General features: G+C 35.1%; 1 protein-coding gene across 1 annotated transcript; it reads right to left on the bottom strand.

The window, feature by feature from the left end:
* Window positions 1–1,431: 1,431 nt before the first annotated feature.
* LOC136989514 (large neutral amino acids transporter small subunit 1-like) lies at window positions 1,432–13,650 on the bottom strand. The gene is made up of 9 exons (XM_067287699.1): window positions 13,137–13,650; window positions 7,975–8,100; window positions 4,776–4,872; window positions 4,674–4,718; window positions 4,490–4,613; window positions 3,772–3,875; window positions 3,617–3,713; window positions 2,096–2,423; window positions 1,432–2,030 (listed from the first exon to the last, which is right to left on the bottom strand). The coding sequence occupies exons 1-9, from the start codon at window positions 13,588–13,590 to the stop codon at window positions 1,963–1,965; spliced, it is 1,443 nt and encodes a 480-aa protein (XP_067143800.1). The 5' UTR covers window positions 13,591–13,650; the 3' UTR covers window positions 1,432–1,962.
* Between the last annotated feature and the right edge of the window lie 4,542 nt (window positions 13,651–18,192).

Here is an 18,192-nt window from a genome sequence, read left to right as displayed (position 1 = left end):
TTCGAAACAATTAATAAATTTCATATTAAAAAATTCATTACAGATGTGGAAAAAAATCGAGTTTCTTTTATTTTTTACGGGTGTTAGTGTGTGTGAAGTGCACGATTTTGTTCACCCTTTTTGAAGCTTAATAACTCTCGTACTTTTTGTCGAAAATTTCTGAAATTTTGCAGAGAGGTTTGTGTATTATGAAGATAGATGCTGTTAAATTTTGATGATTAAAAATCGAGGGGTGGGGAGATAAAGGAGGTCGTGTTTCGTATCTCGAGTTAGGTCGGACTTAATGACGACTTTACTCGTTATTGGCGTTTACAATTTTTTTTTTTTTATAAAACCCATTCCTACCTTCAAAATTAAGCTTTTTGCCATTTTATAATAGTTAAAAATATAAAAAGTTTTTAAATAAAATATCATAACAGTTAGCGCCACCAAATGTTACCGGGAAAGTTAAACAACTCGTTTCTGTATTTTTTATTGTCATTCTATTCGTTCCATGGGTCCTTGTCACTTGCAAAACTTGCCCTTGTCAACTCCTAAGTATAGGCTTTTATATATACTGTATATATAAAATATAGTTAATAAATTTTTAAAAAAATTACTAAAATGTCAACGTTAAGAAACGAGTATCAGTGAATTAATAATTTAAATAAATATTTATAAAATTAATCATTTTTGAAATAAAATCTGACCAAACTTTATTTTATTTATTTTAGGCTATCTTTCACTAAGATATTCAGTTTCATTCCATGTTCTGAATCATACTGAATCACAGTAAAAAATTATTGTTTAGAATTATTAAATTTTAAACCGTTATTGATATTATTTACAAATATACTATTTACTTTTTAATGTTAAATGCTTCATTGTATATATTTTTTGAATTTTTTAAAATGTATATATACATATACATTATGTATATATATATATGTATATATGTATGCAATGTATATATATATATATATATATATATATTAATATAATATATATATAATATATATATATATATATTAGACAAATAAGTGCAAGATAATTCAACAGTGATGGATAAACCTTTATAAAGGCTCAATTATTAAATTTACAGTAAAAAATGTAACCTGATTTGAAATAAAGATTTTATTCTCTAACTCGGTTATCTTTGAAAATCGGATATTTTTTACTGTAAATTAAATAATTGATCACCCTATAGTTTCATCCATCTGCTTTGAATCATTCTGTACAGAGTAAACATTTATGTACGACAACTCACTTTAAAGCCCCTCGTTTACGACAGCTCGTCTAATGGCGATTTTTTAGAAATAATATCGTGCTTTTCACATTCAGCAGCAACTCAGTTGCTTTCAAGACTTTAAATACATTAAACTAAGAAACTAGAGTTACTACTAGCCTACATCACAGATGTAATTCCAGCGGTGTAATTAATACAGAAAATAATTTTAGGAAGTAAAATTTAATGTAAAATTTTATTAAAGAATCGTTTACATCAAATTTAGGAAAACTTTCAAGAGTGTTAAAAAGGTGAATGGTATGAAAAATTGGAGGGAACAAACACCAATTTAACGGAATAGTGTGACGTATTGACAGATTTAAGTGTAATTTCCGTCATTGAACACTTTACCAACGCGAATGGCAGTGTTTTTGCTTATTTTATACACGATATTATCATTTATAGAAGTTGAAAAACATGTATAATAAGGGAATCTGATGAAATCTAAACACGAAAATCGAAATTTTACGCGTCCTTTTACCATGTTTGCGCGTTACGCGAATTATTTCCTACATGAAATATAGCTTTAAAAAAAAGAAAAAAAATGAGATCACCGAGCGGAATCTCTATCCTACTTCCAGAAAGGACTCCAGAAGAGACAGAAATGCCACAAACACCTTTATTCTACTCTCGGAGGGGAGGGAAGACGTTATATCTGTCACTCCTTCCGAAAGACGGACAAAGGTAAAGTGTTGTAATCAGTCCGAAACGTCGTTATCAGGAGGTACCACCCACAAGAAGAGCTGCAGCAGTCGTGTAGACCAATCTAAATCAAGAATCTCCTGTTAATAAAAATGGCGTAGAGATAAAAGGAAGAGAAAAATTACCTACCAGAAGCTCGTCGAAGCTTCGGAATTGTGAGATTTTTTCGAAGTAACAACAGGTAAACCGGAATTCCGGTGAGGGTAAGGGCTAGACCTACGCTCGAGTGTATAGGACTGGCGTAGAAGGCCACTGCCGTCAATGGTACTATGCCCAATAAGAAACTAATGGGAAAGAAGAGGGAAACTCGAAGAGGGTAATTTCTTATTGTTTCTTTCCTCCGGATGAGAAACAATCCCGCTACTGCTACTCCCGCCCAGGCCCACTGGACGAAGCCGAAATAGTTGATGAGAACGAAAACGTCGCTGGAACTCAGCATGACCAAGGACAGGGCACACTGAAAAATTAATACTCATATTGAAAATGTTAGAAATTTGAGCCTCCTAACCAGACCCGTGCGTAGAATTTCGAAACATCTGGGATTTTTAAAAACGTATTATTATTGGGCTGCAATTTAAAAATATCGTAGACCTATAAATTCCCACCATCTGTCTGTCCTTCCTTAATCTCGAGAACGGAGTTGAATAGATAAAAGCCCAGACCAGATATGGAAAGATTATGGGCAGGAGGCCGAAAATAACTGTATATGAACTTCCGGTCTAGACTGAAAGTCACATGATTTCAATTAAAAACTTTTCCCATGAAAGCTGTCAGATACGACCCTTTCTAACAGGAAAAGTATGATATACAAAGGCAAGACGCTACTAATTATTTTATAATTCTTCCGAAATGGGTGCTAAACTCCGAAGATTTCTCGTGTGAACCGCCTCGTTAGAAACCGATATCGATGTGCCAGGTGATACAATCGATCCATTTTCAATGGACGACTCCATTGTGTTGCGACTGGAAAACCCTCTTTTTCAAGATTTTATGAAATAATAATACATCCATCTATTCATTAACAATTTCAGCACATGCCTAGGTGTATTTACAACACAAGTAAAAGTGAGTAGAGATCTTCCCCAGTTACGAGCGTTAAATGGGAACACTAAATGATTTTATTTTCCTCAAGTTCTTGAAAATTATCTGCACATAAAATCTTCTTCGGTTAAGATTATAAGAAAAGACAGTCACGTGGCTGATCATAACTCATTTCTTTCATTACGTGTCCTTTATAACGTTGAAATATATGTCTCACTTGTTGCTGTTCCTTCTATCTCTGTTCTTTAAAATATATTCTTTAAAATATATATTGATTAAAATTAAAAAGAAATTTACGAGAAAATTTAAAATTGTCCTCATTTCTATCCTTTAACCTTTAAATGGATTGCTTAAAAGTGGTGGGCAGTTACCTAGCCAACGAAATGTGTCAAGATAATCTTCGATTAACAATGATGCCATGACAACGGCACACACAAGATGGAAGGGAGGAAGATGAGAATGTCACATACCACACAAATTAGAAATTGATAGAACACTTAGCTAAGTTTAACTAGTAAACACTCGGCATGCTGACACAATTTGCAATAAGAAAGTAGTCTAAAATTAATATTTAGTCTCGTTAACTAGCATTTTAGTTGTAATACTTACCGTGAAGATCAGAGATGGAATGGGGGTTCTATGACGGAGATGGATCATGCCAACTATAGTCGGAAGATGACCTTTTCTGGCTCCTACGCAAAATAACCTGCGAAAAAAGATAATTATTAGAAGGTGATAAAAATTAAGAAAAAGATGAATCTTACCTGGAAGATGTGAAGAGCAACCCGTTAACGGAACCTAAAGTGGAGACAGCTACAAGAAGAGGCATGGTCCAAGCCAGAGAACCAAATAATTTGTTGGAAAATGTCTGAAATAAAAGAGATAATCTTGAAGAAAGAGGAAACGTGATGAGGAATTTTGAGGGAATCACTCAAAATTTCTCATCACGTTTCATCATCTGTTTTCTGGATAGTAAGCGAGTTAGATGAAGAACATCTATCTCGAGAAAAAAGATCTAACGATGGTTCAAAACATACATTTTTATCGTAAATTTCGGATTTCAAGTATAAAATTAACGATATAATGTTTTAATATGAAAGATTATGGCTTATATTAGCTTAAACCGTTGTGAGTAAGCATAAAAATTGCTTGAGAAAACGAATCATACAGGAACACATAATGGAAATACAGGCCTTAACTGTGTTCCTGTATATTCTCTCAAGCAATTTTATGCTTACTTATAACAATTACAACGAGAACAAAAGGCAATTCTGTACAAATAACTTAAACCTGTACCATACAATAATACATTTGTAACGCAATATTGTGTCAAAGAAATGGAAAATACTACTAAATTCTCGAAAGAGACTTCTATAAATTCAAAGCTACACAAGTCACATAATCACATTATAATACTGCAAACAGAAATTAAAGAGATTCATTTAAAGAAAGTGATATTCTACAGAAGAAGTTTGAACTTACCAGAGCAACAGCAGGGGAGGAAAGCATTTCAGTAGGAGAGAGCACAGCAAAGTAGGCCAAATTGGCCAACAGATAGACGGCGGTGACCATACCCAGTCCTATACAGATCGCTCTTGGTAGATTTCTAAGAAGAGAAAACACCATTTTTAAAACTCAATCATCTAATGCCACACCTCACACTCACCTTTCCGGGTTCTTCAGCTCCTCGGTGACGAAATTCAGATAGTTCCTATAGAAAAGAAAATAATGAGTGGAGAAGGAGGGGAAGACCCCCACCCGTACTTACCATCCTCCGAAGGCGAACAGTCCCGAATAGAAGGCAAGAGCTAATTTCTCGGCTTTGAATTCTGTGCCAGAAGATTCCACAAAATGTTTAGTCTCTCCTGAAAATAGAAAGTCGTTATGAAGTGTTTGCATCCGGTGAGGAAAATAGGAAAAGATATTACAGGAAAGAGCCGACTTTACATGATGATAATACCAAATCCTTCGTACTTTGTATGATGTTAACAATAGGCTATTGTAATCCGGCGATCTTTTCGAAACGAAAACAAATATTTTATAATCCTTAAGAAATTTAACAAATAAGAATCTTTATTGAAAATCTCTTTTAAGATAGAATTAGTAGTTGATAACAGAAACCATATTTGATATATACATTGGTAAGTAACGTCAAACGTAACGTGTCCGAAACAACAGGCAGTTATCAATATCCACTCGGCCTCTTTTGTAAACAACTGAACACTGGTCGTGGGTTCACACCTGGCCAGCGGGCTGACTAAGTGGAGTTTCCCGGGTTCTGGAGTAACACCTATACAGGGGCCAGTTTCCAAAAAAAGACCTCTCAGGAGGCACCCCCTCCTCGGCAGATCCGTATACGAATAAACCAAATCACAGCAGAAGAAGGACATGTCCTCCATCTTAAAAGATGTCTCATAGTAACCTAACTCTAAAAATATAATAACTAACACTTTGGTAATAAAAAAAATTTGCTTTATTTAAATTGTTTCTATACTTTAAGCTTTTTCAAACACGTCCATAATGTCCTCCTTTACAGGACAATTTGTCCTCTTGTATTATTCACATGGTGGTCATACGTATTTTGAGATAGATTGTGTTTTCATGTGCCGCCTGTTCATATTGTTTGAGAGTGTATTCCGCTTTTTAAGACTTCCGGGAATGTTTATGTTTAAGTATTAAAAACTTTAAGTAAACATTCAATGTTTACTTAATCTAGTTTTTAATATTACTAGTATACTAGTAAACTAGTATTTGTAAAGTTTGGAATCATAGTGGTGTCGGATTACAGGACGTTTTGTACTTTCAATCCGATAAGTTATATGCCATCCGAACGTTGCAAACATTGCTGTAAAATTTGTACCTGCGCAGGATGCTGTATGCTTTCTATTTGTTTACTTACGCTCACACTTACCTGTGAAGATAATTTAGTACATGACTTCTGCCCATTAATATTCTTGCAGGCATTTCAATGGAAATTAACGCTATATAGTGTTAAGCTCCATTGAAATACCTGAAACAATATTAATCGGCACCATATTGCACAGAATCAACCTTTACAATGATTCGTGTTTTTATGTAATGTTTAGATGTATTTCCGCTAAGGATGTTTAGCGCACCTCGTGTCCAAACAAATTCCAATTCGCATACCGGACTATCGACTACTTTCTAGAGGGTCTTTCTTGTTTGGTTATAAAGGATGCAACTATCTGTAGTGGTTTCACACATTTTTGAGCTAATGAAAATTTTCGGGGCTTACTCACAAGCCTGTGTAGCTTGATAAGATGCAGTAAACGAAATGCTGATCTGCAAGAAACCACCACAGATCTTGAATATCTGCTGTTGTTTCTGGTATGAAATTACATGAATAATATTTTAAAAAATAGACAAAAATTAGCATTTCTGAATTCGTGGCTTGCCAATATGCTGCGACACACCGGCTGAGGACCATTGATTTATGGCTGTCGTCTTGTGTAATAAAAATAAATTAACTCTTGGTATAATTAGAGCACGTGAAGTATGACGTGGAAGGGATTTTATACGCAATATCCGGCAAATCCGGTTAATGAATGAGCTGCTAGTAGAGTAGTTGAATGTCTGTATATTTTCTTTATATTTCCTGAGTGAGCTCTGAACTCTATACGTATTATAACGCGACTTTCTATTCATATTTTTGTTAAAACGCTGCTAAATTCATCCCTCACTTATGTTAAATGTTATATGATTTGATTTGATGCTTTATGGTACATTAGTTTATACACTAGCACAAGATGCGTAAAGGCACACAGTAGTGTATGGTTATACTAGTATATTATCAATGTATGTACGGATGTGAAGTATTATAATTTTAAAATTTGAAATTATCTTCTTACTCCAGCAGTTCCATCATAAAACATGACTTCAGCATAGAAACCGATAATAATTATGGTGAAGTGTCGATGAAAATATTGAGTATGTACCATATGAAATTGTAAGACATTAAAAACCTTTATACTCATTGGATTCAATAAACTGCAGCGGTTCTAATTGGTCATGTGCTAAGAATGGACCAATATAGAGCATTGCAGAAGTTCTATCCAGAAAAAAAAATCACGAGTTCGTTCATGGAAACGATGGGAAGACCAGGTAAAGGAACAACTCAGAACTGTGAAGATAATTGGGAATTCCTAGTGCATGACAGATAATAATGGCAACAAGCTGTGTCTTCAACAAAGAGCCTCTAGGATTCATAAAGTCAGAAATTGAGTTGGATTAATTGGATAAAGCAACGCAACACATATGCGATCTGTCAAGAGTTTCTATGGGAACCTATCTTTATTTAGGTGTTAGATCGGTGAAGTAAACACGAAAAGATCTCTCGCCCAGCCAGATGGTCAGCGACCAGCGACCAATTGCCAGTGTTCATGGTTTTATTCATTGAGCCACTGGTGAGCAATTTAGAGAAGATAGTATCGAAGTGGATGACCTCTTGTAATTACAAGTGGAATTGGGAACAAATTAACCAATAAATACTATTATTATTCCTTCGACGTTGTACAATATGGGAAGTAATTTACATTATAACAGATATTTTACAGAACCACAAGAAATGTGTTTCACAAATAACCCAGATATATTTTTAACAATATTTCAAGAACGGATAAAACTTGTTAGTATTCGCATTATTGGAAACTAATGTATGAAATAATCTTAAAAATATACCAAACTAACTTTTAAGCCACCGTTATGTAAGATTAACTCCAGAGTTTTTATATTCGTGTTTATCAATGTCATAATGGCATCGTTTGAAATGTTACATAGAATTTTGTTTCTTTCCGCATGGTCCCCTTTCTAAGGGGCCCATACGTTTTAAACGAAAATTAAGTTTTGCGAGTTGATATTGACACGTCTACCTTGTATTATAGTCTGTCAGATGTCCTTCTAGACAAAAGAAGGAAGATGAAAATCACTTTCTTTTTATTGATTCTTACCTTGGCAGAGACGAACCACACCAGCCAGAATTAAGATCAAAAGGGCCAGCAACTTGACACCTGTAGACACGTCTTGCACTCCCAAAGACCAACGAACGCTACGGCAGTTAACGTAGGTCAGTGAACCTGCCGAAAAAAACAAAGAATTCAGTTCAAAGGTCACTTCGAAAGACGTGGAGTGACTGGAGACACGTCACTTTTTTCCACGAGGAGGAGGAGAAGGAGGAGGAGAGTTTCACCCACCCCATCGTTCAGGTCAGAACCAGTTTGAGCCGCTTTAAAAAGCGGTCCAACTTCTCCGTTTTTGTCAAAAGTGGGCGAAGAGAGGGTAAATTATTCCCCGAAGCTAGAAATCGGATCGTTCGGCCATCCGATCTACATCAGGGATCGACTTTCGTCGCTCGAGACACGAATAAGTCAAAGGTCATCTAAGAAGTGTCACCTTTCTATGATCAAAAGAAACCTTTCGAGACCAGATATCAGATAATCGATCTCGTGCTACACTCGGCACCTCTAACAAGGTATAAAAACTTTCCCTACATCCTCTCACAAAATTTTATAACATCCCAAAAAAATTTATTTTCAATTCCCTTCATTTTTTATAAGAATAGACAACTCTATATCATTTTTTTTTGTCTGTACTGTTGTCAGTCATCAAGATTTCTTATATAAAATAAATTATACGAATTTTTTTTTATGCTTTAGACAAGAAATCTTGCAGAAATTCAAGAGGAATAGAATTATTTTATATACTTCTCGGCATCTTATTTTATCAATTTTCACTTACGTAAACCTGTCTAAACAAAAGAAATTCTTCGGAACGGAGCGACGTTTTATATTTAAAGGAATCTGTTCAAAACGGAAACCTCCCAAAGTGGGGAAAAAAAATTCGGAACAGTGGCATTCCGGTATACACAGGTTTTACTGTATAACTTACCCACAATCACACAGGTGATGAATAAATCAGTCGCACCTCGTTATAACTATAAAAGACGTTGGATGATTCGCAAGTAGTCAATGGGGGGAGGTTCGACAATTCACATTGTTCTTTTGTGTTTGCTTTCTTTTCACACAAATTTAACGATCTCTTGTTATCTGCCATTAAACGGAAGTTAGGAACGTGCCTGACGAGAGAAGGATAGAAATTTCTCACCCTTCACTCTACTAATTGTCACATAACTACGGGAAATGATCCGTTCGTTAGTCGCCCTCTCGTTAAAACTATCGGCATCCCGCCATCCCCATTTTCCTCTTCTTACGTCAAACTGTAGACTGCGATCGACGCACGTTTTTGTCATATTTTCGATGAATTTTTCTCCTGTTGACCAGTTCATACTTCGATCTCTTACTATTGTTCTTATTAACTTTGCTTCCGTTTGTTCTTTATAAGTATGAAGCATTGTAAATATTTGATAAAATCAATCTGCGTACAACAGGCAATTTTGTATTGTTTTTGCTATATAGGGAATAAAATATATATTTAGAAAGAGATATTGTGAAGATTCTTCTTTTCGACAGAATCTTCATAAACAATAGGTGCATCCAAGTGACAATAAGCCAAATAAATAAGCCTGTTACGAATGCACGCATCCAGTTCAATAAGTAAGCCTGTTATGAGCACATCTAGGTGACAATCAGCTACATAAATAAACCTTTTATGAATGCAAGCATCTAAGTAGCAAGCAGTTAGATAAGTAAGCCTGTTACGGGAGCTTGCAGGCGACAGGCAATAAGTAATGACAGTTGTTTATCATAAGACTATTCATGTCATTTGTTTGTCTCAAAACGTATCCAAAATTTTCTAAATTCTAATTAAGCGAACTGATCTTGCTTAAAGCATAAGTTTGAAATTAAAAAATCGCAATACGTCATTCACTAAGTTACACAAGAAGCGATATTATTAATTACGTAAAATATAAATTTATACACTAATTAACCAATTTAACTTTCTATTTAAACTGTCTTCTATATTAAATTTCACGTAACTTTATTATAAAATAAATTATTAAATATTTTAATTACATTTACTGTAATTTTATACGTAGCGAAATTTCCGTTCTCGTCTTCGCGTCCTATTTTAAATTCTCGTGTTTAATAATAAATAAAAGCAGAATATAATTTTAATTTAAATAAAATAAATCTCCGAGGGATATTATACATAAAAGTAAAAAAAAAAAATTATTAAATTCGCATATCCCGCAGAAGTCGTAACAACGAGGGGGCCTTAAAATGTAGGCATTGCATGATAGAAAGGCTTTAACAAAGCCGGATAAGCGAGTCAATTGACTTTGTCATTTGGCTTGCTCACTCAGCTGTATTAATGCCGCTTTAACAGGCAACTTGCCCATTGTATTATTGTCTTCTATGATTATACATTAAATAATGTTTAAATTAGGCCCACTTTTAAACGAATACATTCAAAATTTATGAGTTATTTGCTGACTAATCAAAGTTTAAGAGAATGATTTAAAAAATGCTCAATCATTTGTAAAGTTTAGCAACTTATGTACTGTACAGAAGACTTGAAAAGCGATTTTACTTTCCTGGCTGTTATAAACGTAGTATAACACAGGGAAAATGTGGCGATGGGCCATAAAATGACCCCCCCTAAAAATTTTTACATATTTCGGCTCGAGGATCTTCAAAAGTCGAGAAATGCAAACAAAATTTCGGGTTTATTCTGTATGTAGGGATGTGTGTTTGTGGGGGAGGCACGATTTCGTTCACCCTGTTTGAAGCTTAATAACTCCTATGCCTTTCGTCGAAATTTTCTGAAATTTTGCAGAGAGGTTTGTGTATTAAGGAGATTGAGGCTATTAAATTTTGTTGGTTAAAGGTCAAGTTGGTAGGGGGATAGAATGTCACGTGTCTCGAGTGGGGTGCCGATTTACATTTTTTTAGTTTTTTTAGAAACTCGTGTCTACTCTGAAAATATAACATTCTGCCATTCTATAATAATTAATAATACAAAAAGTTTTTAATAGAATTTGATTACAGACGGCACCACACGCAATTTTAAATTCTTTAGCTGGGAAAGTTACGCAACTCGTTGCTTGATTTTTAAAGAGATTCGATGAAAAAAAAAGAATGATCGAAAAGGTAAGATTTAATTTGTATAATTTTCAGAGTTTCCTTTCTGAAAAAATGCTGTTTTCAAGGGCACTCACAGGTGGAACAACTTCCCCTCATGTAAATGATTTAATTCATTTTATTTTTCTATGCTGATTTTGAGTAACTGTTGCGTAAGGTAAAGGCATTAAGATAAAAACAATGACGACGAGATGGCCCCCTCTACTTCACCTTTAAGCCTTACACAATAGCTTATTTTGGAGATTGCTTCATTTATACGTGTTTATATACCGCTCCTATAAAGACAGATGAAAATAGTTTGATATATTTTGAAGTAGATGTTTTTTTTCTGTCTAACTTATATTTACCCTTGAGGCACTATCTTGTGGCTGTCCTTGATTGCTACAAAGCATAAAATTTATTGAAATTTAGGTATTATACACCCTATAAATTTAACATTCTAGATATACAGCATTCCTCTCTCACCACTAATTAATATGTTAATTAATGTTTAATTGGCATGTTTAATAGGAACAGCTATTGGTACCGGATTTATATCCATTTCAAGCTAAATATTGTCCTCAAATCGTAGAAAATACGCTGATTTTAACATCTGCCAACGTCTTTTTTAATTATTGACAGTTCTAAACACATGAAAAGCCACCCATTAAACAAAGCTGCCATTGGAGAATGGGTGGATATTATGTCAAAGTGGAGTAAATAATCCAAAAAAGTGAAATATCTACCCTTTATCTTATTCATATATATTCTATACAGCTCTTATCAAAGACAAATATAGAGAAAGATATCGGCTATAATGACAATAGGTTGATAGAATGGCTGCTGATAGATGGATACCATCCATCATCCACATCCTCCTCACCTCTTTTCTGTTTACCAAACTTATCATAAATAATGTATTCTGTATTTAAATTGTGTTAGCGGAAAATATAGAAAGATTGTCAATTATAAACAATAAGATATTGCTTATAATATACAATATAAATACGATGGAGGACCCGACAATCTTAGCTCTTGAATCTCTCATTCAAGAGTCAAGACTGTTGGGTGCTCCATCGTTTCATGGGGGAATTCAATAGGAATCGTACAGAGATATAATTATTTAGTTTAATTGATATATGAAAGGATATTGTATACAAAAACATAAGTCAAATGCTTGTATATGTACGAATAAACGGAAACAATACGGGGAACCTTCACTGTTATATGTAGAACGGAACAAGATAATGCTAAATTCTAGTTTTCTATGTAAATAATAAAGGTTATTTTATCAAAATACAATTAAGAAACGTTCATAGGGAGCCCCAGAAGAATAAAATATCTAATTAGACCCTATAAATTAATTAAACTTAAAGAAATAATAAGAAATCGCTTCGGTGTTCTACTATAAATATAGAATACAGTTGATTCCCGATATAGCGAACTCTTAGAGTTCAATACATACGAAATCGTTCGTTATATCGGGTATCCACTATATCAAAGAGTCACATTACACACGCCGAATTGCTTAAACAATATCAAATTTCTGCTATTGTTTTATCTAATTACAGATATTCTTTGTTTTACTATGTTTGTACGTTTATGTATATACATATAGCGGAAGTAAACTAACGTGAACTGAACGATAACAGAAACATCTGTAAAACATAAAATACGTAATACAGAAAAATTTCTCACGTACACGTACACGGTTGTACAATTTTCTCAGAAAACAGCTGTTAAAGATAGAAGAGAAAAAAAAAGAACAATCGATTTAAAACACGTCAGAGATGGCAACACTTGAAATACACTGTCCCGTGTCTGCGAGAGAGAAGCGGGTAAGTGTCTATTTATCACGTGTTTACCTTCAGGTGTATGAATGGCGACACAATTAAAGATTTTTCGTCGCCTTTTTACGACGATTTATATCACTCGTGCCGGAAGGTGAGTGAAAGAAGCACGCGACGGATGTATATAAATACCGGGACGGGTGTTTATCAAATGGAAAAGACGAGGGGAAGAGAAACGGAAACGGAATTTCCTCCCGAGGTTGAACGCGAGTGGTTTATAAAATAAAGAAATCGGTTACTTACAGAGGCATACAGCAGCCAACAATCGGACAGCCTGGTCGGGGGGACGACAGTCGGGGTCGAGGGCCCTGAGGGCATAAGTGGCGAAGGTGAGAGCGACGACCGCCTGAGCGGTGGGCCTGACAATCAGCAAAGCTGCCCACAATCTGAGGAAAGCGGGAAGGGGGCCGAACGCTTCTAAAACGTAAGCGTAGTCGCCCCCCGAATCGGGGACGGCCGTGCCCAATTCGGCATAACACACGGCGCCTAGTGCAGAGAAGGCCCCGCACAGGGCCCAGACCGCCAGGGAGGCCCCCGGCGATCCCGCGTACTCTAAAACACCGGCTGGGGTCAGAAAGATGCCCGAACCCACCACCGTGCCCACTATAATGGCCACGCCGTTGATCAGGGTGATCCGCTTCTCCACTCTCACCCCCGAATCTCTCGCGCTCGCGCTCTCCGCCGCTGACGCTTCCATTCTGACCCGACCGGGATCGACGTCCTCCCTCTCGCGCGCACGCCACTCCACCGGAAATCGTCCGGTGACGTCATCGGCGTCGGTTTATCGATCGGTGCGAAGGACGGCGCCGGGGGGAGGTTGACGCCTTTACGCCCCCTTTGCAATGATTCACCTAAATTTAACGTTACCTTTACGTCACGAGGATAAATTTTATACAGTTTATACAATATTAATCAAGCTGTATAAGTATAACGTGTATAAAGGTAAGAAATTTAAATATTTTAAAGCCTTTCTCGAGAAAATTAAAACCTGTAAACTCCAGGTTAGGAGCGTTTAAAGTGGAAGAAAGGGGTCAAATTTTCCCCTAAAGTTCAAATTTCAAGGGACTTTTCCTGTAAAATGCATTTAAAAGTTAATTTATTTTTAAAATTTTAAACACAAAATCAGATTTTAAAAACCTCCGAACTGCGGACACTGAAAGGAACGTAACAAAATGTCCGTTGTTCGGAAGTTATTTTATAAGCATTTAAAAAAACAAAAACAAAATGTTTCGGAAATACACGCCGCTGTTTAGATGTGTCCGGTGTTGGGAGGTTCTTCTGTATTAAATTGAATAGAAAATTAAGAATAAATGTAGAAAAATATCGTTTTATTCGGTTTCACTGAGCAGATTTTCTCATACCACGTGATCGTTCACCCACGTGCGACTTTTGTGTCCCGGTTGCACGTGCGTGAGTCGATCACGTGGCTTAACGAACGTTTCACCCCTTGCTAAATCGTTGTTAAGTGTTAATTAATGATCTATTTACAAACTTGTCAGGGCTATTTTTATATTTTCTAACTTGAAATTCGTTCTTTATCCGCATTTAAGTAATTTTTACTTGTAAAATGTTCATTTTTAATGAGATATTAATTTAAAAAACATGCTTAAATAAGCTATACTGACGTATTAAACGCTCTTATTCTTCATAAAATAATAATAAACTGTGTCCCCGTATGAGGCCTCACTTTATTTTACTTTACTGTAAGGCTATAACATGGTTTAACCTCAAGTTACAGGGATACAGTTTAAGGCAGTTTCCCAACCTTTATTGTGCTGTGCCTCACCTAAGCCTTTCTAAAATTCTTATGCCCCCCCCAACATATACGTTGAACTCTTTTGGAAGGTGTCTCGTCGTGTTCGTTGAAGTTTTTCTTACACTTAATTGCCACACTGTTTTATCGTAACCACCATAAAATCCGATCCTTTCATCAAAGTCTCTTGCACTTTCCAGTCATTGCCAAACGCGACTTGGAACACCACAACTCAAGTCTGCCCACCTCGAGGTCTGGGCAAAGAATGTCCTTTCTCTTCTTTCACCGGTCTCAGGCCTCGTTCATTCTCTTTGTTCTCAGTGGTTTTCAGAATTGTTAATCCCACCCCAAGGGAAAAGGGTTATAAAGGAAAGTTCTAGAAGGAAAGGGAAACAAAGAACAAAGAAAATTAAAGCTAACTTAAATCAATATTTACAATAAATATGGCATGCAGCGGCTATACGGTTAACTTAAACTCGGGCCGAGTCCATTTTCGAATTGCTCCTTTACAATCAAATTGCCCCTCTGTGGGGCGTGGGTCCCACGTTGGGAAACACTAGTTTAAGGCTTCATATTTTAAATTTGTTATAGAGAATAAGGACGCCTTATATTAAGTTCCTATTAGCATTCTCTACATTTAGGAGCGTTAAAGATAGACATAGGAAATGTTAGAAGGGCCTTTTGGTCTGGAATTCAGACACGAAAAGGCCTCAAAATCTGTTTTTATTGATTTTATTTATGGCTTTTCAGAGAATGCGAGCCTGTATTAATGAGCGGTTACGTCGTTATTCGCCTCACTCAAGACTGAATATAGCACTTAGGGCCTATATTTTAGACACATGATCTTTTAATCCTTCATTGGGAATCATTTTTCAAATGTATCGGGTTGACTCACTGAATAATACAAATACTGAACACTCTGATTGATAATTCGACTGTATAGGATCTGTAGAATTGGAATAACCAGTATCAAGTTTTCTCCATTACTACTGAGCATTGTACTGAAGAAATTCGTGTTTCATCATTAACACCACCTTTAAAATCATATTAGAAATTTTTAATATCAAGTTATGTATTAATATTACAGTAATATAAAGTGTAGTAGTCCATGTCAAACAATATGGTATTTGAATGAGAGTACAGTCGAATCTTTACAGTAGTTAACCGCCTTCTGGACCATACTGTATGTTTCCGTTTCTTATCCTGCACTAAGGAATTCTACTGTGGAGTTTGTAATGTTTTCGTTATTACAAACTGGGATTTCATGTACATTTATCCAGGAGTATTGGTATCCTGTAGGCAAATCCTGGATAAATTTCCACAGATTTATACAGAAGTATTTCTATCCTGGATAAAGTAACCACGAATTTATTCAGGATATTTTTGTAACCACGAGTTAATAACTCCAAAAGAATACTTTGATGTTGATATTAAAAATATTAAAATGGCGAAAATTAAAGATAAAAATTAAATATGAATTAATTTGTATTTTATAGTTTTAAATGAATAAAAATATATTTAATAAAATTATATTTAATGAATCAATTTTTTATTCAGATTTCACACCCCAACTTTAGACGAACCTCCGATAACGACCAACTTCCAACAACAGTAACCTGTAAAGAGCGGCCATTTTTAAGAACTCTTTGCTAACAAAATTGCATGCCTAATAACCTGCAAACAACATTCAGTTATTACGTTCTTGTAAGTGGCCGTTGTTATGAGGTTTAACCTGTTCGTGACAGAAACCTGCCTAACCTGTGAATTGTGTGATTACACATGTTTTACTGTAATATAAAGCATTTCGAAGATCAGAAGGACCTCATTGTTTGTGCCCTACTGGTACGGTTTCTGTCTGTAGGCGCTGTCTTGCAGAGCTGGGGCCTTAAATTATAAAAATCAGACAAAAGTGAAGATGCTTTCCTCAAATATCCAAACTGACCATTCCCCCAAATATTTTTGAATTTTTTGGGTGGATTTTTAAGGCATTTAATCATGATTTAAATATTGCAATTATTAATGTCTTTGCGTGGTTGTATAATATCAAACGAAAAATATGATTTAATTAAAGATTAGTTTAATTGTTTGTTAACAATTTATTAAACGATGTTAAAATTGTCGTTTACAAAAACAAATTAATTCTGTTTTCCATCAACAGATGGCAACACATTCCCGTCTTTCACAGTAAAACTCGGTGAAATATGTTATCAGCATTGTATAAAAATCCAGTAACGAGTCGCTTAACTTTCCTTGCAACATTTAAAACTGTGCGCTGCGCCATCTGTTATAATATTATATTTTAATATTTTTTTAATATTATAAATTATTGTAAAATGGCAAAAAGCTTAATTTTGGAGGTAGGGATGGGTTTTATATATATAAAAAAAAAATTGTAAATGCTAATAACCAGTATAATCATTAAGTCTGATCTCATTCGAGATACAACACGTAATCTCTTATATCTCTCCATCCTCCCGATCTTTAACGACCAAAATTTAGTAGCATCAATTTCCCTAATACACGAGCCTCCCTGAAAAATTTCAGAAATTTTCGACGAAAAGCACAGGAGTTATTGAGTTTGAAATCAGGTGAGCAAAATTGTGCCTCTTCCGAAGCACACACTAATATACCTACATTAAAGGGGAAAAACAGTCAATTTTTACTCTGCTAGAGACATACATTTAAACTGTGGTAAATTAAAGAGATACTTCATTGTAGGAACAGGATTTAGAATAAAGTCCTGTGGCCAGATGGCAGTTGAAAAAATTCCGGAAAACCGGCAAATCTGGCAACGCTGTCCAATAGCGATCTTCCAAGGAAATGTATGGAAGTGGAAGGAGGATATCTGTAAATATGGAAGTAAAGGTTTAGCAGATTATTTTCTTTTCACGTTGCATGCAACACGGAAAACACAGTCTTGATGCCAACTGTTAATAACTGAGATACGGATGTTTACTATATGTTTTCCTGGGTATATTTACATTATTATACACCGTGTATATGTAAATACAATATATACTAATTTATATTATTATAAATTTTGAATTATTTAGGCGAATCTTTGGCGAATGCGTAAAGTGCGTATCCAAAATACTAAATGTCAAAAGTAGGTCTAATTCCCTTTCTAAATCTTCCATTCGTTGTGATCGAACAAACATTTCATGATCTTCCTGTTTAGTCCATTTGAGTGTTGTGTAATTCAGGGATTTTGATCGTATTCGACATCATTTTGTCTGTAAAATTAGTTTTTGTGTTCCGATTTTCCTATATTAATATAATTATTATTAAAATTTGTAACTAAAATAGCTTTGTTTCATAGGAGCGACATGCCAAGGAGGTGTCACCATGAAGGAATTTCTACGTTGCAACTAGACTCCGTTTAGGTGTTAAGAAATGATAAATTGTTTTCAATATAAACAATGTAGTATTAAATTACTTGTCGTTTGCGCGAGTTATTTTACCGCTTATTACAATTTATTAGGACAATACATGTTTAAAATGTACTTGTTTTTCAGCTTTCTATTCTTCAGACTTCTTTGCGGGTTT

The sequence above is a fragment of the Centruroides vittatus genome, unplaced genomic scaffold, assembly GCF_030686945.1.
Source record: "Centruroides vittatus isolate TY-2023 unplaced genomic scaffold, ASM3068694v2 scaffold_576, whole genome shotgun sequence".
In the NCBI taxonomy this organism is placed as follows: Eukaryota; Metazoa; Arthropoda; class Arachnida; order Scorpiones; family Buthidae; genus Centruroides; species Centruroides vittatus.
Note: the sequence above shows the minus strand (reverse complement) of the source record. Positions and strands in the feature narration are given on the sequence as shown.